The sequence below is a fragment of the Phaseolus vulgaris genome, chromosome 10 (assembly GCF_051622355.1).
Source record: "Phaseolus vulgaris cultivar YP4 chromosome 10, ASM5162235v1, whole genome shotgun sequence".
NCBI lineage: Eukaryota > Viridiplantae > Streptophyta > Magnoliopsida > Fabales > Fabaceae > Phaseolus > Phaseolus vulgaris.
In genome coordinates this window covers 8,893,368-8,915,840 of record NC_143507.1, presented here as the reverse complement: position 1 = coordinate 8,915,840, position 22,473 = coordinate 8,893,368, and the positions used below count along the sequence as shown (strand labels likewise).

Below are 22,473 nucleotides of genomic sequence, written 5' to 3'. Positions count from 1 at the left end.
AACCATTTGTCTTTTTTTTTTCTGTTTTTAAACATTTTATCCTGCAGCCATTTAGTCATTTGATTAATGAATGAAGCCATTGGTGACAGAAATTAAGAAAGTTTCCATTTTTTTTTATCTTTTTTGTCTTGATTAATTAATCCTGTCAACAATCATTTCAATAATAACTGTCAGACTACTTATTCTACAAACCTTCTAGAAGAAATTCTATAGAATATATAGAATATATATATATATATATATATATATATACTTAATCTAAAGTCTATAATATGCTTTTCGGACTGTTTTATTATAATGTTTTCAAAATCTATAATTCGAAAATATATTTTAGATGGGATAATTGAAAAAAGTGTTCAGGAATAACCAATCATGAACACTGTATAAACATAAATCTTTTTTTTCTTTCTAGACAATAATCATGAGATGCAGGAAATAAAAACCTTTTTCTTCTTCATCTCAACCTTGATGGATCTCTTATCAAACACATTGGTTCAAGTTTAACTTATTTACGGGTATTTCTTCTTCCACCTCCATACATTTTTTCTAAATTTCAATAAATAAATACAAATATTTTCAAATTATACAATAAAAAAATAATTATCTTTGGCTTCAACAATAAATGTTGAGTTATAAATGAGGTATAATCTAAAAATCAAGTGTCCCAACTTTAGTTGAGCCAGAACAACCGCCAGATGTGCCATATGAACTTCCACTTGATCCGTCAACTGGGGCTTGATTTAGACATTCTAAGACCAAAAATCTCCGTTTGTGCAATTTTATTGAGAACGTTGTAGCCTCCAAAATCACTGGAACCTGCACGATGAAAATCAGACAATTGGCATAGGCAGATGTGTCAAGAATGAAAGAAAAAGTAGCTTCTACAAATGCATTGTTCCTCCAATAAAATTTTCAATCCGATGAACTTTACAAGAAGACTGGCAAGATCTATCGCATGTACCAAAAACTAATACTTATCAAACAAATTACTGCGTCTTTTGTTCAAATTCTTATACTGTCAAATTTGAAAGCAGCTCCCAGAAGCTTCTCTGATTTAGTGAAATTGAGTTGAAAAGATGGACTTATGCAGGTTTTCCATTTAAATTCAAACACACATTTATTAAAGGCCGATAATGTACTTAGTGCTAAAAGCTATTGCTAAAGAGTCTTGCGTGTGCGTGCGCCATAAATGCAAGATTGCAGGTGCTAAGACTGCATGAGGAAGAAAGGAGGATAGGTAGAGTAAAAACATGTCAAAATGGGGTACAAATACAATCGAGGTAAATGGACGTAAACAGTTGTCTGCATGTCATATGGGGAACTATGGGTGCACAAAAGCAGTAATTCAAAGATAAATGAAAATGTATGAATATAACCTGTGTATTTAACCGTGCAGCTTTGTGTACGTTTAAAAGCCCAATCATATCCTGGTAACCAGTGAGGAGTTTTGCCAGTTCCTTGTCCTCATCTGAAACAAATATAGTTTTCTACTGAAGCTTGAGATAATTCATAAATAAACACATGAAATATAAGACCTGAGAGTTGTCTATGAACCTGGAATGGCTCTGACAGAAAGTAAGGTGTCTGCCATATGCTGCAATCTTAGTGAACAAGATGGAGAAAGAAGTGAAGGTGGAAAGGTTACAACAACAACAGCGTTTGAAGACTGGGTCATGCTCTTTAGGGACCTAATAAAGGAAAGCATATGCCACTCCTACAAAAGAAATATTAAGACATCTCGTATTAGAAAAATATTAAACCTTTATACAATGAAGAACGGTATCAATGTCTGAGACTCAACTACGATCGCAAGACAGATCCGCAAGCAGGTAAACTATATCCTAATTCAAATAGAGGAAGGATATAAAAATAATAAAGAAAAAGTGGACAGCTCAAAGGCAAAGGAGAAACTTATTTCAAAATACTATAAAAAAAAGGAAATACATTAACTCACCTCAGTTGAATACTTGCATTGTGGAGAACAAAATGATTGAATTGCAATACGACCAGCAGAGGAAATGTTGCCTTCATTTCTGTTGATGACATCCATAATGTTTGTAAATGAAAAAGTGGGCAGAAACAAGAATACCTTAAGAAAAAATTTTCAAAAAAACATCAACATAGTCTTTATCACAACCTAATTGATGCAAAACAAGAAATTCAGAGGGAATTAAGAAATTCCCTAAAGAAATAGTCAAACTCTAATTGCCTTGATAAAGCGCCAAACTATCTAATGTGATGGTCCAGGAGCAACAGCAAATATAGTTCAAAATTAACAATACTGCAATCTTCATCATCCCTTTTACTCCAGCATTCAAAAGAATGGGATGGTGATAAAAAAATATTTTCCAAAGTCAATTATCACAATTGCATGCATTTGCAAAACTTGCAAATACTTCTTGCTTCCTAGATGCATAATCCCTATATTGTATTTATGATCACAAAATGCACATCAAAATAAAAAAAAAATAAGAATAACTAACAGCTACCTATGTAAGACCATCAACCATAACAATGAACTGCCAACTATAGCAAAAAAGTACTAAGAATAGAGAAAATTTATTTAAATCCTAAATTGAATACAACAATTAAAGCCCTTACCCACTGGGTGGAGACAGCTACCTTGGTCAAATGACACCATTGTATTCTATCAAATCTTAAATTGCATATGCTAAAATATATCTATCAAAAGATTTAATAAAGTTTGGTTTAGAAAAAGCATTATACACTTATGATCAAATCCAAACAGTAGATCATGTCCAATTTAAGCTCATGTGATTTTATTCTATTCAGAAAAACTTGACTCAACCAGGTGTGGCAATATGAATAAACAGTTCAATACTGTCAAGAACCTTAGGTGGAGAGGCCTAGGAGGAATCACCTTATATCTCTAAGAATACATTTATAACATAGTGGGTATAGATCACTTCACCTTGAGAGTTTACCCAGAAATCCAGCACAATGGTCTTGAAGGGAACTAAGGTTTGGAGAATCTTTGATGCTAGCACAATCTACATTGTTGCCACTAAAAAAATGCCGATCCAGGGGCTTCCTCAAATCAAAATCGTTACAGTAATCCTGCTGACCACCTATAATGTAAGTAAGCTTCAACTCAGTAGTTTACATTAAATTATTGGCATATTCAATAATTTACAAATTCCTCTCTTCCATAGGACACTGTAAAAATTGATCACAAATGCCTATTAATTGTTGAAAGGATTAGTGACAAAACAAGTCATGGAGAATGGTATCGCTTCGGTACCATGTTGAGAAGAGAAAGACCGAGAAGGAATAAAATGAATTTCGTATGTTGTGTACACATAAGTATTCTAATTTATAATGAAGAAGAGATACAATAGTAAACAAAATCAATATCAACAATGGAAAAGATTTGATAAGATATTCCCGTATCAAATCTCCTGATTTAAAGTAATCAATTCATATTTCTAACACTCCCCCTCAACCTGGAATACAGGTATCATATGAAACAAGCTTGTTATAAATGTCAGTAACACAAGAACCTTAAGAGAATCATGCAAGTCAATTGGTTGTTGGTGTTAATAAAGTAAATAATAACAAGTGATTTCTTTAATACAGAGAGCAAAATGATCAGAGGGCATGGTAGTTACCAGAAAGCAAAAAAAAAAAGCACAAGGACACGGAGGCTGCTGGATAGGAAAATTGGTCAGATGGCATGATGATTGTTGAAAAGAAAAAGAGGCATGATGTATTGATATGAGATAGGCATGTATTGCATACTTACCAAAAGAGAAAAAAAAATTAATACAGAGAAGAAGTTATAGTAAAACAGTAATAATTGAAGAACAAACAATTGAGAGAAGGGTATGTACAGACTTACCATTATTAGAGTTGAGATTTAGCTGAGGCTCACCAAAGTACTTCTTGTATTGCCAAGCAATTCTTATATCCTTCTCCTGTAATTATAAGAACAATAAATAAACCAAATTACCATAAAAAAAAGTATTACATCACAAAGAGAAAAGGATGAACAAAAGTACATGGCTAAGATCTGAAGATTTATCCCCTTTGGGTGATGCCGGACTAGGCAACGTACCAAGAAATCTTTTAGGATCTCTAGATGCACTAGCATACAAAAGTGGTTGCTTTTGTACAAGTCCTTGAGACATAAAATTTCTCAATAAAAGCATATGATGAGGTGCTTCTTCATCTTCCATAACCATGACAAGGCTACCCAATGGAAAACCACCACCTAAAATCTCTATTCAAAAGGGGGGAAAAGCAAGCAGGAGAATCTTCAATGAAAAAAAAAACTCCACATGAATCAAATAAAACAATATAACTAATTCATTTACTACACAGCCAGTTAAAAGGAAGTCAAAGAGATAATTACTGTCAAGATCAGGAATCCCAGATGAAATGAGCATTGTCCCATTAGGGCCATGCTTAAGTCCAGGATTCTGAGATGTCACAGTTGACACATTGCGAGAGAAACTACTAACTCGAGCCCTAGTTGTGGTCATTCTGCATCAAAACTTTATAATATGCCACTCAGAGACCTGAGGAAGCAAGAGTACATGTTTACGTGAGTCTACTGAATAGGCTGCAACTCATGTCAAAAGGACGTTTCGAAGACCACATGAAACATCATAAAAACTGTGATTTATAAATGCCACAAATAAATTAAACAAATATACTAACCCAAAAGTGGAATTAATATGAAGGCTCAAACTCGCAATTAAAGTTTAAAATGCATAAGTGAGCTTCCTTCAAATTTCAATTTCGATTTCAAAACTAAAAAGTGAGTCTAAACCACACAATAAGAAATTGAAGTCTGCCAATTGCAATCACTAAAAGGGACCAAACTCAATAGTGCTTTTGTCCAAACAAGATTAGGGAAATTTAACCCACAGGGATGCCTTTTCTTACAACTTTTTCAAAAATTACAGACCAAACGAAGAAAAAATAGTAATATTTAGAGGGAACAAAAAACACATTTAAGCCCGAATACAACAAATAATCAAATAGCAGTAAAAAGAAGTAAGAAGGCCTTCACAACCATATAACAAACAGCTTACAGACACACTAATTAATTAGAAGCAGTAGTAAGTATCCACATTTTACAACACGAAAGAAATTAGAGGAAGCAATTCCATGTAAGTTCAAACCGACGGAGATATCCAAAAACTTCCAAGTCAGACAAAACTTCAGACACAAAAAATTTACAAAACTACGAATGAAGCTTTGTGCAGGCATATTATCAAACACGTGTCGTGCAAGCAACCTAAACTTCGGTTTTCCCTACACGTAGCACACCAATCTAAATTTCTCAATTCAGAAATACACACACATAGAAATATGAAGCAGTTGAAGAATCCAAACACAATGATGAAACGTGAAAGATGGAGAGAGAGGGTCACCTTAAAAAGCAGTGAGTTCTGAGTTTTTGTGCAAAGCGAAGGAATTTATGGCTCCGTTGGGTCTCACTCACACAATCACTACACTCCTTATATGCAAGAATAACTCAATAATTCCATTTCATCATATTTACAAAAGGGTTGATTAAGCTTTTAGTATCTAAATTTTAGGTTAACTCAATTTTGATCTTCAAATTGAAAATAAATCATTTAAATTCTTTAAATTTGAAGAAATGTAATTTTTTAATACATAAAGACTAAAAGTTTTAAGTTCTTTTCGGAACTAAAATGAAATCTTTCACTATTAGAAATCAATGAATTTTTTTAAAGTAGTTCATAAACATTATTTAAAATATCAATTTAAAATTAAATTGATATTCAATGTTTAATAATCACTTATATAATTTCATTAGTTTAAGGTTTACTTAGAGCAAAAAGTAATACCTAATAGCCAAAATGATAATTAATTATAAATAAAATAATTAATACAAATTGTTAAAGTAATTAATATAAGGCAAATCCAAATAACACACTTTTCATTATGCTTAGACAAATATTAAAAAAATGAAAATCCTTATACTCAGACAAATTAAAACAATTGTCTCAATGCCCATGCTACTGCTTACTCATGCCATTTTTTTAAAATATTATGAAAAGGGTTTATTTAAATTTAAGTATTTGATATAAATTTTATTCCACTATTTATAGTTAAGTTATTGATAAAATTATTTAATAGTGATTCAATTTACAGCACACATTAATTAATTTGTTGGAGAAGATTTGTATTTGATTTTGAAAGGACAAAAAATTTAAATAATGATTATGACTCACTCTAATTAATATTTTTTGAAAGTAACAATCACTAAATGACATCAGAAGGTGAGGTGGCTGAATTTCTACTCAATTGGAAGATCGGACCTCACAGAGTATTATGGTCGAATCTAATGATTAAGGAACTAACAACTAACTTTTCGTAAGTTACAATTAATCTCATCAAAGATATGGAATCATATTTTAGAATTGAGATTAACTTTGCGACTTATCCTAATAAAGGTCCAGAATTGAGGATCCATTTTATAAATATACACTACACCTAGGTACGTATCATTTAATAATATTTGTTACTTTTACCTATCCTACATTGAATTCTAATTTAGACAAGTACATTTTGCAGGTACTCACTCCAACTGTCCGAAACTGAATATAGTGTTATAGAGAAAGATAAGTGTAGTTAACAGCAATAGAAGTACCCCTTCACACCTATATAAGAACACATTATATTTTAGTTGTTTTTTATTGTAGCAACATACCATGGAAAACATTTGTTAATTTTGTTTTGGGGAAGAAGTTGTAAATATTGGTTAATGTTGGGTATTTTAGAAAAATTATTTATATATAACACAATCTCTAATCTAAAACTTAAAAGTATTGTATTCATAGATTTTCTATATATTATTGCACTTTGTTATTTGCCATCAATCGATGTGAGACTAAAATTTACATTTTGATTCCTACCATTGAATATTGAATATCTAAGTATAGAGTCTTCTCTTTTTAAACTTTTTCCTACCAATAATCACAACAAGAACAAGATCCTTCTTGAAAGTGATGAAAACGATTTTGATCCCTCATAATGATCTCCCACCCATACATCTTGGAAAGCAACTTGGTTGCATTGTGGCAATCATCACAAATTCTAAGATTCTTCACAATTCTAATTGGAACACCAGGAGCAGTGTTAATCAATCCATATGCCATTACCAGTTTTTCATTGTGATAGTTAAGTGCAGTTTCTTTCTCCTCATTATCCAAGTTCATCAGAACACAAGATACATATGGGATGTATCCAACATCTTCCAGTTTTTCTCTCATCTCATCAATCATTTCATAAATTTTTTCAGCATCTGGGTGATCTCTATCTCCAATTGTGAATTCATGAAGTGACTCATTCACTTCAATGGAACTAACACCTGTTACTTTAACAATTCCCTTATCCTTCATACCTCTCCTTATATGTGCAACATCACCCCATCTACTTTTTGAAGCATATATGTTTGACATTAGAACATTATATCAACTTTTGTAGTGTTCCAATGATAGAAATTGTTTTGTTGTCCATTCTTCTAGTTTGAGATTTTTGTGAAGCTTGCAGGCAGAAAGAAGAGATCCAAACACAACCATGTTTGGCCTCATAGGCATGTTTTTAATTAGTTCATTTACCTCATCAAGCATTCCAGCTCTACCAAGAAGATCCACCATACAACCATAGTGCTCAACTTTTGGGACAACCCCAAATTCATGAACCATTTTGTGAAACAGCCTCCTCCCTTCATTCAACAATCCTGGGTGACTACAAGCATAAAGAGCTCCAATGAATGTAATGTCATTAGGGACAACCCCTAGTGCTTCCATTTCTTCAAAGAGTTTAAATGCTACCTCACCATGACCATGCATTGCAAAACCAGATATCATGGCATTCCACATTGAAATTTCGCGGTCCATTGCTGCATCAAACAATCTATGAGCTACGTCTATGTCTCCACATTTGGCATACATGTTCACCAAAGATGTTCTAAGAATCATGTCTTCTTGAATTCCTTGATTGTCTATGTAAGAATGGATCCACTTCCCCTTTTCAAGTGATCCATCTTTTGCACATATCCTAAGGAGACTAACCATGGTTATCTATTTGGCCTTATTCCACAACTTGTCATCTGAACAAAGATATCAAAGGCTTCATCTATACAATTGTTTCGTGCATAAGCTGAAATCATGGCACTCCACATCATAAAATCTTTGCTCTTGAAGTTGCTAAATATAGATCTTGCAATTCTAGCATCACCATATTTTCCATACATGTCAATAAAAGCAGTGGCCAGAACCAAAGACATTGTAAATCCACTTCTTAATGTGAAAGCATGCACCCATTTTCCTAGTTCTAGAGCTCCTACTGTGCCGCATTCTTTGACCAAACTAAGGATTGTAATCTCATTTCGAAACATACCCTCTCCAAGCATTTTGATGAAGAGTCTTACACCTTCATTCAAATTATAGCAATAAATGTTGCTTGCAATCATAGCAGTCCATGAAATGATACTAGCCTCATACAAGCCATCAAAAAGTCTTGTTGCACAAGCTAAATTTCCACATTTAACATACATATCAATCAAACCTGGGCTTAGAAAAGCTCCTGATTTTCCATACTTCACATTCCTTATTACATAACCAAGCACGACTTTCCCCATTTTCAAATCAGCAAATTCTGCCAAGACATGTGTGATGTTTATCATTGCAATTTCACTAGGCCTCATTCCCATAACAAGCATATCGCTAAAAAGGTTCAATGCTTCATTAAACAAACCACCCCTATCATAGCTTCTAATCATAGTACTCTAAGAAATAACATCTTTATTTTCAATCTTAGCAAATAACATCTTTATTTTCAATCTTATCAAATAACAGTCGTGTCGATGTCAAGCTTCCAACCTCACCGTACATCATGATCAAAGCATTACACACAAAAACATCCCCATGAAATCTATTTTTCATTACAAAGCTGCAACTTTTGTCCTAGTAAGATTGAAGGGATAAGACAACAGGCTTTGAGAACCGAGGGTATGATAAAATTGTCAACTTCAGTGTCTGTTCTACGCATGTAGGCATACATTTTTGCCGCATCTGCAGGGCAGTTGTTTTTTATGTAAGATGTAATTAGGAAGCTATGAATTGCTGCATTGCTAGAATAATATTCTAATGCTGCAAAAGGGAGTCTACAACTCAAATTGAAATTGGTTTTCATGAAGTGACCTTGGAGTTGTTGTGTTTCATTGAGGTTGATGTGTTGTTTGATGGAAGACACATTTGGTTTTGGTTTTGGTTTAAGTTGAGTGAATGCCAAAGTGGGGGAGTGGTGCTTACTAGAGTTTGGAAACTTATGAATTGAGATTGGAAGCAGAGAAGAAGGAGCACTAAAGAGGTAGGAATTGGTTGTAACCATCTTAGTTTAACCATTCAGTAGGTTTTGCACATCCCTTTACATTTCTTTCACTGAACATTGAAACTCAAGCTTCATATGGAGCTTTCTCACCCCCCACACACCAATCTCTTGAAAGAGCCTAAACTTCCACTACAGAAGATGAGTGATGATGTTGGTTTAATAGGGGAGTAGAAATGAGGCTGAAGGAGAAGATGAGGAATGGAGTGTTAGGAGTAACAAAGAGTGAAGAATTTGTGTTTCGTTATGAGTTAAATCTCAGAGAAGTTCATTCATGTGGTCACTATCATGTTATGCATTAGAAAATAGATAAGAAAGAGAGGATAAACCCTTCTTATTTTCATCTTTGATAAGAGTATATACAACCATAATACATTGACTACCAATTTTTTTCTACTCAGTTCTACAACTTCTAATGTTATTTTTTAAATTATTTAATTATAAATTTACTTTTTTATATATATCTTTTAAACTGTGATATAGGGGTTGTATATAACTAATTGAGTTGTGAAAGTATAATTTTTTTGAATATATATAATGTGTAATGCGTATTTTCTTTTATTGTTGATATTTTAAAAGGTTGATATTTCTCTTTTTAAATTTAAAAATTCTCTTAAATTAATTTAGTAGTTATAGAAACAGATTTCCTTTTACTAAGTCATTTTTAATTTCGTTTTACCTTTCCCTTAGAAGAAGGTGATTAGAAAATGCTTTTATTATTATTATTATAAATAATTATATTGGAAAAGGACTTTCAAGTCATCTTCTTTCTACATTTTCTTCCTTTTTTCAAGTGAGTTCTTGAATTAATTTCACTGATACTATTGAAAAAAACTTGTTATATTTTCGTATTTAAATGGGGAGAAATTCTTGAAAATAGTGTAAATTCACATATCTTGTATTTAATTATGACATAAAATGCAATGTAAACAATTCAGAATTTTAACCATGTTGATAATTTATTATGAATTTCTAATCATTTGGTTTTTGTAAGTAAAAAATAAAGTAGTCAATGATTCTTGTATTTCATGTGAAATTATGAAATAATAAAAGAAAGTATAAACTTTTTTATCAGCATTAATATGGGCATAAGAAAGATAGTTCTACAGTTACATCATGTGAAATAAAAATGTGATTAGGTCTTTGTAAATCTAAGCTAAATGAATAATTAAAACAATTTTTTAGGATATAAATTCATAATGCATATAAAATAAATATTTTTTTCATGGTAAATTCTTACCCTCTAATAAAATAAAATAAATTGCTCACAATGTAAATATGTTTCCCTCTAATATAAGTAAAAAGAATTTCCAAAAAAGTTGAGTTAACATTTAGTGTGTGAGAATAACAAAATAATAACTAAATTATGTAATTTCTTACTTTTGTTTTTATTAAGTTTGACCTCTCTTTTTTTTATGAAAAAAAAAATTTTAAATAAATTTTAAAGTTACATGTAATTTTTAATTTTTGTCTAACTTGTCATATTCACATGAATTCACATTAATGTCAAAGTTTCGGTTCAAGGGGTGTGACTATGTCCACGTTGATACCGAGACACGTAGACACGTGCTTATATATGAAAAATTACATGAGAGATTTGATCGGAGGATTGTGGTTGTGTCCACCCTCATGTAGAAGATATGCTAATATATTAAATTGTGATTGATGGTCATCAAAGGGTGTGTCCACATTAGTTTGGGAAACACACTTACATACAAAATTACACATGCGACCATAAGGATGTGATTGAGTCCACACAAGTATGAGAGACCACACACATATAAAATAATGCTAGAGGTTCTATTATAACGATGTGGTCATGTCTACGTGAAGATGCACTTGGAAAAAAAATGATCTTATTTTTAATAAAAATTAAAATTTTATCTTGATAAATGATTTTGAAGATAATAAAGGCTTTTTCATTTGAGCACCTAAGAAATATTTTATCAAAGTTTCAGTATAAATATAAAATATCATCTCTAAATTAGTAGTTAATAAGATAAAATCTTAAATTTTGTAGGTTGAATTGTGGATCACGTTGAATGAACAACTTTTTCAATAAGGTATGATAAGAAAAGAGATAAAATTCTCACATGAATCATGACACTTCAATTAAATACAAATTTATATATAAGAGTATGATTAAAAAAATAATTATTTCCAAACCATCATCTTCAAAACAATAATTTAACATTTTAATCCATAAATCTTGATTTCACTTTTAACATTTTTGAAATATAAACTTGTGATAAGTATCACTTTTGATTTTAATGCACAATAACCAAAAAAATATTTTAAATTTACTTAATTTATGACACTATTATGAATTTGTTAATCCATCCAAAATGATGTTATAAAATCTCATCTCTCCGAAAATTATTTGAACTACTTAAAGGAGAAAAAATTATAATCAAGATTATAAATTTGAAACTTGTATCTATAACACACTTCTTATGTAACGTGTTATTATTCTATAAGAGATTGAACTACAATAATAACAAAATTATTATCCAATCTTAGTATAACTTTTCCTCCTCACTAATTTTTTTATTGTACTAATCTCTTTATTTAATTATTATAATATAATCATTCATCTAATCATAATAAAAGTAAAGTAATATTTAAATATAATAAGAATAATGTGAGAAATGAAAGTGACATGAAATAGGGAAAAAGACCAACATGTCCCTTTCATTAAAGATGTAATTTTCCCAATATTAAAACATCTTCTTCCTCTGTTCATATTCGTCTTCGATCGATCCAAGCATATTCTTGTTCCTCTTCTTCCAAAATGGACTTCGTCGTTTTTTGCTTGGTAGTGCTGGTTAGTGCACAGCTATTCTACCACTTCTACAGCCTCCTAAACATCTTGGCCACCCGCTTCCGCCGTGAACCTCCTCCTCCCGCCACCACCACCGCCGCCGCCATCACCAAGTCCTCCGATCAAGGCACGCCTTCCTCCAAGGACTCATGAATAACACCACTGAAAAAGCTTTACGACACCCTTTGGTGGGGTGAAACCAGGGATCCAAGAAAGAAGGGTTTTTGTTTGGTGTGTAATCAATCACTACTGATGTTATGTTACTGTTTACCATCAAATTTTAATCATGGTTGGTTGTTGCTAATTTGGGCTTCTTAATTTACATCTACATGCTTCTTGTTTTTGTTTTCTTTTTGGTTAATTTACATGTACATGTATCTGGGTTTTCAACTTTTGGGGTTAAATCTACTTACAAATGCATCTTTTGTTCATTTTTTTTGGGCTAAAAATTGGTGGCTTTGTATTTAGGTTTGGGGTCAACGCTGTTTCTGAGTTTGTGCTTGGAGTGTTTGGGTTCATAGGGTTAATTTACATGTACATCCATCTGGGTTTTCCACTTTTTGGGTTAAATCTACATACAAATGCATCTTTTGTTCATTTTTTTGGGATAAAAATTGGTGGCTTTGTGTGTAGGGTTTAGGGTCAACGCTGTTTCTGAGTTTGTGTTGTGGAGTGTTTGGGTTCATAGGGTTAATAAAATCCTCTACAGCCCTGGCTTTAAGGAGATAAACAGGGACAAACCCTAACTTACAGTGCATTAAACAAAGTTAATCAAGTTGCATAAATTATTGTACTATAGAACATGATCAAATGGAGAACCTAAATGTTGGATTTGTAAAATGGCAAATATCTGAATTTGCATTCCCTCTTTCTGTATTATTTCAATAAGCCTATACATGGAAGAAAGCAACTCACTTGCATGTAAATTGCAAAAAATAAAGGCTTTTCCTTGTGGAGATAGAACACAAGGGTCATCTTCTCATTCCTCACCATCCTAGTGGACATAGAAACAGAGGAGTCACTTAGATATTATCGTTTCTCACCATTGGTCCAAATTTGAGTAGAATTGATGAGTAGCAGAATATATCCTTGCAAATATCCATTTCTGCCATTTGAATGTTGATGCATAGCATTATTACCATGACCCTGCTGGCTAGAGCTAAACTTCAAATTCGAACACCATCGCTTGAGAAACTACACTTATATTGCTCAGACTCCAAAAGCCAGAGCAAATTAGTTGACACTTAATGTTAATAGCATTGAGAAGTCCATCAGCGAACAAAAATCAATCGTCAGCAGTGGCATCTTGCATCCTGAACATGAAAATGCCAGGCCAACAAATCATGCAACCTCGTAAGATCCCAAATTCAACCAAAAATATGTAATGGAAGATGGAGGCACAGAAAGACAATCACCAGGTGTTAATTTCTTTCAGAGAAGCTATATAGACTGCTTTTAGTTGTTAGCTGAACTCGAAATTCTGGACAGTTTCTGCAACAAAGCAAAAACAGTGAGATCAGAGTACACGGGGAAGAGCAAATGAAGGAATGCACTTTACTTGAGGCAGAAGGTACCAATGTACAGATAGAACAATCATAAAATTATGGATGAGAAAACAGAACGAAAAACACTTACAAATTAAATTAAGTTTTAATTATTGATTATAATTAAGTAATTTAACATATAAAATTGATAGTTTTTTTATTTGCCCTTTATGAGTAGTACCTGTGGGAAAGAGGACTCTCTTTCAGATGGAAGGGATTCTAGTACTCTCTGCATTTGTGATCATTGTTTATTAAACAGAGTTTGGAGTTAACAGCTGTTCGGTATGTTGAAAATAAACATAGCTTAAGAATGTTAACAATCTAATAAAACATCCAAAGAACAATCTATTATCTCTTGCCCTCAGCTATAAGGAAGAACTCATTTCTAAATATCTTAGAGCCTCGTCTAGTTTACCATAGCGGGTAAGGAGTCGAATCATGCAAGTGCAGTGTTCTTTGGATGCTTCAATTTTATATCTCGACATCAAATCAAAGATCCTAAAAGAATCTTCAACAAATCCAGCCCTATCACATATAGATAGAACAGCTTCAAAAGTGAAGCGATTCGGAGAGCAACCATTTGAAATCATGTCATCAAAAAGATCAACTGCCTCCTGATACCATTCCTTATGCCCATAGGCCCTTATAAGAGCACTCCATGCCATTGAACCTTTATCAGGAACCACACTGAATACCAACTTTGCTTTATCAATATCTACACAAATCCCATACATATCAATGAGTCCCGCAGCAACATAATGGACTGATGCAAAACCCCTTTTCAATACTTGTCCGTGAACTTCCTTCCCAAGCTTTAAAGCTTTCATCTCCCCACACACATGTAGCATCCTAGCCATGGTAACAGTATCCAGCTTATGCTCGGTCATCCATGTCATTGACCTCATGACACCAAGGGCTTCACACACACCCCCATTCTCAATGCATGAATCAATCATGGCAGTCCAAGAAACCACATTCTTCGACTCCATTTTATCAAAAAGTTTAATGGAATACTCAATCTCACCGCACTTAGAGTACAACACCATCAAAGAAGACACGATTGGCACATTAGGCAAAAGCCAATGTCTCAAAGCATAAGCATGAATCTCCTTCCCTTGCTTCAGAGCCCTCAACTGTGCACAAATGGGAAGTAAAGAGGCAACCGCACCAGCACCAGGTCGGAACCTCTTCAACCGAATCACAGATCTCATTTGAACCTCAAGTCTCCCCGAAACCAATCCAATCCAAAAATCTCCTTTCCACTTCATCACACTAAACAGAACTCGATTCCCCGACCCAACATCGCCACACTTATGATACATATCGATCAATGCGGTTAGAATCGACAATTCCTTGAAATACATATTCTTCACCACAAAACCATGAGCTTCTCTACCCAAGTTTCGTGCACCAGCTTTCCCTATAACATCAAGAATAACAGTCATTAAAACCAAACTTGGATTTATTCCCTCTACCAACATCAACCTCGTATACCCCAAAACTTCTTTTATCATTCCATTGCGCGCGAAACGGGTAATCATGGTACTCCACCTCCATGCATTAACGTCTCGTTTGGGACTTTTATCAAACACTAGGCGCGCAAACTCGACTTTGCCGCGCTTGAGGTACAAGTTGTTCAGACGCGTCTCGTTGGGAGGGGTGTAATCCAAACGCGGCGGCGGAGGCAAGGGAGGCGCGTGGTTTTGTCGCGTGGAGAGTGAGAGAGAGTGGCGCGTGGCGGGATTTAGAAGGAACGAGTGAGGATGGAGAGAGAGAGAGGATTGAATTTCAGAAGAATATTTGAAGCATGGACGCGTCGCCGCGTTGGTGGGACACGCGCTGAACATTGTCGCGGTTTTGGGACAACCTTACCAACAATGGCCGCAAATAGTTAGGCTTATTTTGTTGGAATAAAACATTTGATTTGGTCGCACCATGTACGTGGATTATTATTTTCAATAAACCTATTTAAAAAATAAAAATCGATTTAGGTGTTAACTATTACTCATAAAATGAAAATAAATAAATAAATTGTATATTTGATAGAATATGTGCATTGCACTAAAAGTGAAATTTATAAAGTTTAGGGTTTAGTATTGCTTATAAAGTTACTAGGAACTTTTAAACTTTGAATTATTTTTAACACTTCTCATTTATTCAAAAGTTGTATTTAAACAAATAATTTTAACAAATTTTCTTATATGTTTAAACATTTATTGTTTTATAGTTTTAAAGTCTTAGTAAGTATGACTATAAGTTAAATTTGAGTTTTGTTGTGTTTAATTTTCAGTTTTTTGTTTTTGACTTTGCTCTCTTAAGAAGTAAATTTTTGCTTCAATGTTTGTTCCTTTCATGAGAGGTTGAATGTTTTGTTAAATCAATGTTAGATTTATTGTTTGCCAACAACTTTACTTTGATTAATGTTTTCACTTGTAATCTTTGCATCAAAGCATTTAACCAAACTGCTTGGCATGCCATTTAGATGTTGTTGTATGTCTAACCTTACAAGATGATAATTTTACAAAATGATTCGTTATAAAGAACTAAGTGATTAGAGCTCGTCTATAGAAAATGTACCTAACAATGTTTTTTCTATCACTTTTGTCTCGACACTAGTCTGAATCAAAATATTCAATCAATTTTTCTTTTATATCAGTTTCACCATTTGAAATAAGATTCTAAAATAAATTGTTCTTTGTACATACTTCAATATCCTTTTCGCAACTAACAAGTGAGATAATTTACAGTCCGTGAAGTTCAAGTTTGACCTTGTAACATCCAACAATCTTCAGAATAAACTATATATTCATTTGTTTCATTATACGACACAAGTATTCTATTAGTGTTCATGTTGGATTGTTTTGTTGCATATTGAGCCTCTTTAATAGATCCTTTACATATTTGGTTTGATGCAAAATTGTCCCATACTAGGTTATTTTAAACCCAATTCCCAAAAAGTAAAAGAAAAGTCTAAATTTACTCATCTCAAACTCATTCATCACTTGTCTTGTCAACAATTACTTCCTCACTACCATCAATAATCAAAATATTATTAAAGCACAAGCATATGATCAATTTTTTTTATTTCACATTATCTTTTGAGAATTTCATATAAAATCCATGTTTTGAGGTGCATTCCTCAAAGATAATTTAAGACAAGAAATTATCTATTATCTTATTACAAATTTTTGGTGTCTGTTTAATGCCATACAATGTCTTCTTCAATTTGTATGCCTTATTTTTGGAATCCTTAACTACAAATCCTTGTGGTTGAACATCTAGTTGATGCATAAAATTATCATTAGTTGCAATAGCTACAACCATTTTGATAGTTTCCATTCTAGCTACAATGTATAAATTTTATCATATTGATTCTTGTTTTTAGCAAAATTTATTTCGCCACAAGTTTGGTCTTAGAGCTTAACCATTTCTCCTTTTTTGTTAACTTTCACTTTATTAAACCATTTTAGTGTTATAGGTTTCTTATTTAAAGGAGGATTCATGAATTTCTTCTATATAGATTGTATCTGATCCTTCATAATTGTTAGTCATTCTTCCTTAATCATTGGCTTGTCTAACTTAACAAGTTTAGCTTTTGCCATAAGTGCAAAATGAACCAATTATTCTTTTGAGTTGACTATTTAATCACTCAAATGTAAGGGTGGTAAAATAGGTCAGCTCGACTCGTTTTGGTCTGACCTGCCATTGGTCCGCCAAAAGAGGGGTGGACTAGACTGACCCGCCAAGACTATACAGGCTAAAATTAGTAACTTGTCCTGTCATGGGGTGGGTTGGCAAGCCTGCCACTTTTTAAAGTTTTTGTAATTTTTTTGTTTGGATCTATTTATTTAGTTGTAGCCATTGATATCACTATTTAGACAATAAAAATGCTAGAAAGAGTAATAAAATTGAATCAAACTTTAATATTCTAATCAAAGAAGGTTTAATATATGACAAAATAAAATAAATATCAAGAATACTTCAATGAATAAATTTATGTATAAAAAAATTAATGTAAATAAAATTTTATATAAAATGTTGATCATCACCAATTTTGATTTCAAAAGCATGACATTCCTATTTAAAAGTATAAAAAATAAATATGGGTGAGCTAGCGGACTTGCCCGTCCTGCCTAAATGTTAGTGGGTTTATGGGCCGACCTGCCGGTAGTAGGTCTAGTTGAGCTTCATCGAAGATTGAATTCCAATCCTAGCTTCCGTTCTCATCACATACAACATCTTTAATAATAAATAATTATACCATTTTCTAGTTCATACATCTAGTAACCTCTAGTTGAATGATAACCAATCATAATATGTGTTGTGCATCTATTATCAAGCTCCCCCTTAGTTGATTACAGACATGTTTCTATCATATTGAACCAAATATTCTTATTAAAATTTGGTTTGGCTACAATCTATGCTTCTTTTGGTGTGATATCTTCCAATCTTTTAGTGGGAGATCTATTCAATTTGATTACAAGAGTTAACCTGCCTCTCCCTATATGAAGCTTAGAAGGCTTTTGCTTTTTAGCATGCATCTCACCATGTTTAACATAGTTATGTTAATTCTCTCAGTTGCACCATAGTCTTAGGGTGTGTCTAAGAATGCGTAACTTCATGAATTAATACCCCACTTTCATATAATTTTATGAATTCACAAACCATATATTCTTAGGATCTTAATCATCTTACCACTTTTCTTTTCAACTAATCTCTTGAATTTCTTTAAAACTTTGAGAACTTTATGACTCCTTTTAATAAAATATATCCATATATTCCTAGTCAAATCACCAATGAATGAAAGGAAATACATGTTGTTCTAGGAGTTTCTATTTGTATAGAGCCTTGTAGATGTTGTTGAGTAATTGACACATTGATATATGAGAAAACTTGCTTGTATTATCAAGTTTTTGTTGTTGTTTGAAGACTAGTTTATATTAGTTATAAGTTAAAAAAACCAACTATCACTATTTGTATCATACTTTGAAAGCAAAAAGTTATCAATATTTTGAGTCTCCAATTATCAAGTAACTTTCAATTAAAAATATGTAAAAATCTTGGACAAAATTGCTTAATTTAATAATGTTGCATATTGATGATTCTTTCACTTTCTTTACACTTAGTGCAGTATTAGAGTGATTATTCTACACACATTTTTATCTTCAATAACTTCTCTTAGCCACCACACTCACATATACAATGGTGAACAATAAATCAATAATCATTTAAAGGATTAAAATCAACTTCTATCACTATTAATATATTTTTCTTGAATAATAAATATATAAAAAATTTAAATTTATCAATTTTTTAAAATAAATTTTCAATTGTATATTTATAAAAAATTATCATTTAACTTAATTTTTAAAATAGTTTTGGAAATAAAAGAAATGAAAACAATAAAATATTTATACTGGACCTTTGTAGGGAATAGTAAATTGAAAACAATAAAACAATTTAAATACAATATATAGAAAACATCAATTTAAATTATGATATTATAGAATTGAGAATAATTTTAAGAACTAGAGACAAATTATTAGTAAAACAAGTAGAGTAAAAATAGTGAGAATATTTATTGGCAATTACATTTTCATTAATTATATTTTAAGGTGTCATAAAGTTTATAATTAAATACATATTGTTTTCTTATTTTAAATTGAACAACATAAGGTAAATTTGAAACATTAAGTTGATGGACATATGAAAAAAAATTGTTCTCGTGTGAGGGTTGGGGCCTGAAGAACTATTGAGAGGATTTACCTTCTTCCTTCCTGTTGGTCGGTCGTCGTACTGCTCTTCAACCTCCTTTGCTCGTTCCTCACCTTTCCTTCGTAGCCTCGGTTCTCGGTCTTCTTGTAAGCACCGAATTGGGGGGGGGGGGGTACTTGCAGAAGACACCCTGACGCTTAAGTCAGCAAAAGGGTTTGACACTCGGTTCTCAGAGTACTGTAGATAATGACATACTTGTTTCTTGAAGTATGCGCTATTTATATTACCTGTGATGAGCTTTCCTTATTGGGCCAGGTTAAGTGTTGGATCGTGTTTAGGGTTGAATTACCTAGATCATAATCACAGATTAACTTTGCTGACCTTGATTGAGCATAATTGGACTTGAGCTATCGGTTGGTCCAACGGACATGTGTCGCGACTACATTCAATCGGCCTGATGTTGGGGACCGAGACGTGATATCTTTCGTACGACCCTCACCAGTACACTTGCCCCCCAGGCTTGAGGATGGTTAATCCGAAGAGTCTTATGAGAGTGATATGTCGGTCGAGATTCTGGGTTTGGTGTAACGGTTGGGGTTCTCGATGTTTGACGTGATGGCAGGCGGCGATTGACATGACCTGCATTGATGAGGGGTTTTTCTGTGCAGGAGCTGACAAAAATCGTTGGATTGAAAAAATCTAATAGTTGAGATGGTTGTGAAGTTTCGCCTCCCGAGACCTTTGGGGTTATAAATAGTGGTCCCAACAGTGTCGAGAAACTGCGCTATTACTCAAACATTTGCTCTGAGACCTGAACGGTTATCATCATCCTAAGTTGCTGTGTTCCGGCTTTCGTAAGGTTAGTCATGTCTTCTTTGTATTGACCTACCTCCTCTTCTTCTTCGGGTTCTCGTCCCCTTCATCCCCCTTGTCTTGCGCGTCCCTCGTCTTCGTCTTCGTTCGTCCACTTCCTCTTCTGCCTCCGAATCCTCCACAACCGAGCTTAGATCGGTCGTCGCAATCCAAGTGTTGCCCCCTGTGGAGGTGGTTAGGGGGGACAACCCGGGCGGTGCTATTGACCGATCGAACTCCCTCAAGCAGGTCGTCTCCCCACCAAAGATTGACTGGGTGGACCTTAGGGTAACTAGGATCACCTCCACCTTTACGATCGAGACCTTTATCGCTGAATTTTTGGACAAGTTTTCGATTCTGATGGCGAACGCCAGTCGTGATTTCTTCAGGGTCGAGTCGTGCTCGGCGACCGACATCATGATGAATCTTGTCGATCGACAAGTCATACATGTCACGGTCCCCATCAACGGGCCGACCGACATCATGGTCCCATCAATGGGTTGACTGGCATTCACACTTAAGATTGATGATGAATCTTGCTGATCGACATGTCATACATGTCACAGTTACCATCAACGGGACGACCGACATCATGGTCCCATCAATTGGTCGACTGGCATTCACACTAGAGATGAATGATGAATCTTGCCGACCGACAAGTCATACATGTCACGATCCCCATCAACGGGCTGACCGACATCATGGTCCCATCAATGGCCCGACTGGCATTCACACTGGAGATGGATGATGAATCTTGTCGATCGACAAGTTGTACATGTCACGATCCCCATCAACGACCGACCGACATCATGGTCCCATTAATGGCCCGACTGACATTCACACTGGAGATGGATGATGAATCTTGCCGATCGACAAGTCGTACATGTCACGGTCCCCATCAATGGGTCGACCGACATCATGATCCCCTCAATGGGCCAACTGTCATTCACACTGGAGATGGATGATGAATCTTGCCTACCGACATGCCATACATGTCACGATCCCCATCAACGGGCCGACCGACATCATGGTCCCATCAATGGGCCGACTGACATTCACACTAGAGATGGATGATGAATCTTGCCGATCGACACCTTAAAGACTTGGTTCAGTCTGGATGAAGCCTTCACAGACATACCCTACCGATACCACATCAACTTGGTTCGGTCTGGATGAAGCCTTAATAGGCATACCTTGCCGATACCACAACAACTTGGTTCGGTTTGGATGAAGCCTTAACAGATATATCCTGCCGATACCACAACAACTTGGTTCGGTCAAGGACGAAGCCTTAACCGGCATACCCTACCGACACCATGAAGACTTGGTTCGGTCAAGGAAGTAGCCTTAACTAGCATACCCTACCGACACCCTAAAAACTTGGTCCAAGTAAATGCATAAAAACTTATCGTTTATCTCGGCCGGTGGAGGCCACACCCCGACCTCAGGATAAAAAGAAAGGGTCACATCTCGGTCAAAGGAAACAAAACTAAAAACTAGATCTCCGCGTCAAATCTCCGGAGCCCGACCGTCACATTACTCTCAAAGACTCTTCGGATTAATCATCATCGAGCCTGGAGGGCAAGTGTACCGGTAAGGGTCGTACGACTAATGACATGTCTCGGTCCCCATTACTGGACCTACCGATGTCATGACCCACATCAACGGGTCGACGATGTCATGACCCACGTAATGGGCCGACAATGTCATGACCCACGTAATGGGCTGATCGACAATTACGCTTAAGCAGAGTCAATGAAGTTAATCCACGATTAAGAGCTAGGTAATGGAATCCTAATCACGATCCAACTCCCTAATCTGGCCCAATAAGGAAGGCCCACTGTATTGGTAAGGTCGTACGACCGATGTCATGTCTCGGGTCCCATCACTGGGCCGACCGAGACCTAACGACCCACGTCTATAAGGTCGACCGACAACATAAGTCCAATTACGCTCAAACAATATCAGCGAAGCTAATCCATGATTAAGAGCTAGGTAATGTAACCCTAATCACGGTCCAACTCCGTAATCTGAACCAATAAGGAAGACACACTAAGGTAATATAAATAACACACATTGCAAGAATCAGGGGATCATCATCAGGTACAGTGCTCTGACAACCGAGTATCGAATACCTTTACTGACTTGAGC

At 34.4% G+C, this 22,473-nt stretch overlaps 3 protein-coding genes across 9 annotated transcripts; all 3 read right to left on the bottom strand.

Moving 5' to 3' along the window:
• Positions 1 to 428: 428 nt before the first annotated feature.
• LOC137818890 (elongator complex protein 4) lies at positions 429 to 5,528 on the bottom strand. Of its 6 annotated transcripts, none has more exons than XM_068622532.2 (9): positions 5,400 to 5,528; positions 4,373 to 4,538; positions 4,020 to 4,240; positions 3,860 to 3,935; positions 2,933 to 3,089; positions 1,955 to 2,033; positions 1,555 to 1,714; positions 1,377 to 1,468; positions 429 to 816 (listed from the first exon to the last, which is right to left on the bottom strand). In XM_068622532.2, the coding sequence occupies exons 2-9, from the start codon at positions 4,500 to 4,502 to the stop codon at positions 649 to 651; spliced, it is 1,083 nt and encodes a 360-aa protein (XP_068478633.1). In that variant the 5' UTR covers positions 4,503 to 4,538; positions 5,400 to 5,528; the 3' UTR covers positions 429 to 648. The 6 variants fall into 6 exon arrangements, with proteins under 6 accessions (XP_068478633.1, XP_090152631.1, XP_068478634.1 ...); XM_090296505.1 differs by having other exon boundaries at positions 430 to 816; positions 4,076 to 4,240; positions 5,400 to 5,457; XM_068622533.2 differs by lacking the exon at positions 5,400 to 5,528 and adding an exon at positions 4,681 to 4,786 and having other exon boundaries at positions 430 to 816.
• A 1,434-nt stretch (positions 5,529 to 6,962) lies between these two features.
• On the bottom strand, positions 6,963 to 9,393 carry LOC137813452 (pentatricopeptide repeat-containing protein At3g26782, mitochondrial). Its single transcript, XM_090296051.1, is given in 4 exon segments — positions 6,963 to 8,083; positions 8,086 to 8,788; positions 8,829 to 8,955; positions 8,957 to 9,393. Coding segments are annotated over 4 exon segments (2,388 nt in total).
• Positions 9,394 to 12,151: 2,758 nt separating this feature from the next.
• LOC137818456 (pentatricopeptide repeat-containing protein At1g71460, chloroplastic-like) lies at positions 12,152 to 15,694 on the bottom strand. 2 transcript variants are annotated; one of them, XM_090296519.1, is made up of 3 exons: positions 14,171 to 15,694; positions 13,627 to 13,702; positions 12,152 to 13,524 (listed from the first exon to the last, which is right to left on the bottom strand). In XM_090296519.1, the coding sequence occupies exons 1-2, from the start codon at positions 15,600 to 15,602 to the stop codon at positions 13,674 to 13,676; spliced, it is 1,461 nt and encodes a 486-aa protein (XP_090152645.1). In that variant the 5' UTR covers positions 15,603 to 15,694; the 3' UTR covers positions 12,152 to 13,524; positions 13,627 to 13,673. The 2 variants fall into 2 exon arrangements, with proteins under 2 accessions (XP_090152645.1, XP_090152644.1); XM_090296518.1 differs by having other exon boundaries at positions 13,937 to 15,693.
• Positions 15,695 to 22,473: the final 6,779 nt, after the last annotated feature.

Bases quoted from the DNA above. Each gene is read 5' to 3' on its own strand.
- LOC137818890 (XM_068622532.2), bottom strand. From the start codon at position 4,502: ATGACCACAACTAGGGCTCGAGTTAGTAGTTTCTCTCGCAATGTGTCA. The intron at 3,936-4,019 runs GTACTTTTGTTC...TTATAATTACAG, and splicing joins AATCTTCAGATCTTAGCCAT to GAGAAGGATATAAGAATTGC. The intron at 3,090-3,859 runs GTAAGTCTGTAC...CTTACATTATAG, and splicing joins AAATCTCAACTCTAATAATG to GTGGTCAGCAGGATTACTGT.
- LOC137818456 (XM_090296518.1), bottom strand. From the start codon at position 15,602: ATGTTCAGCGCGTGTCCCACCAACGCGGCGACGCGTCCATGCTTCAAA.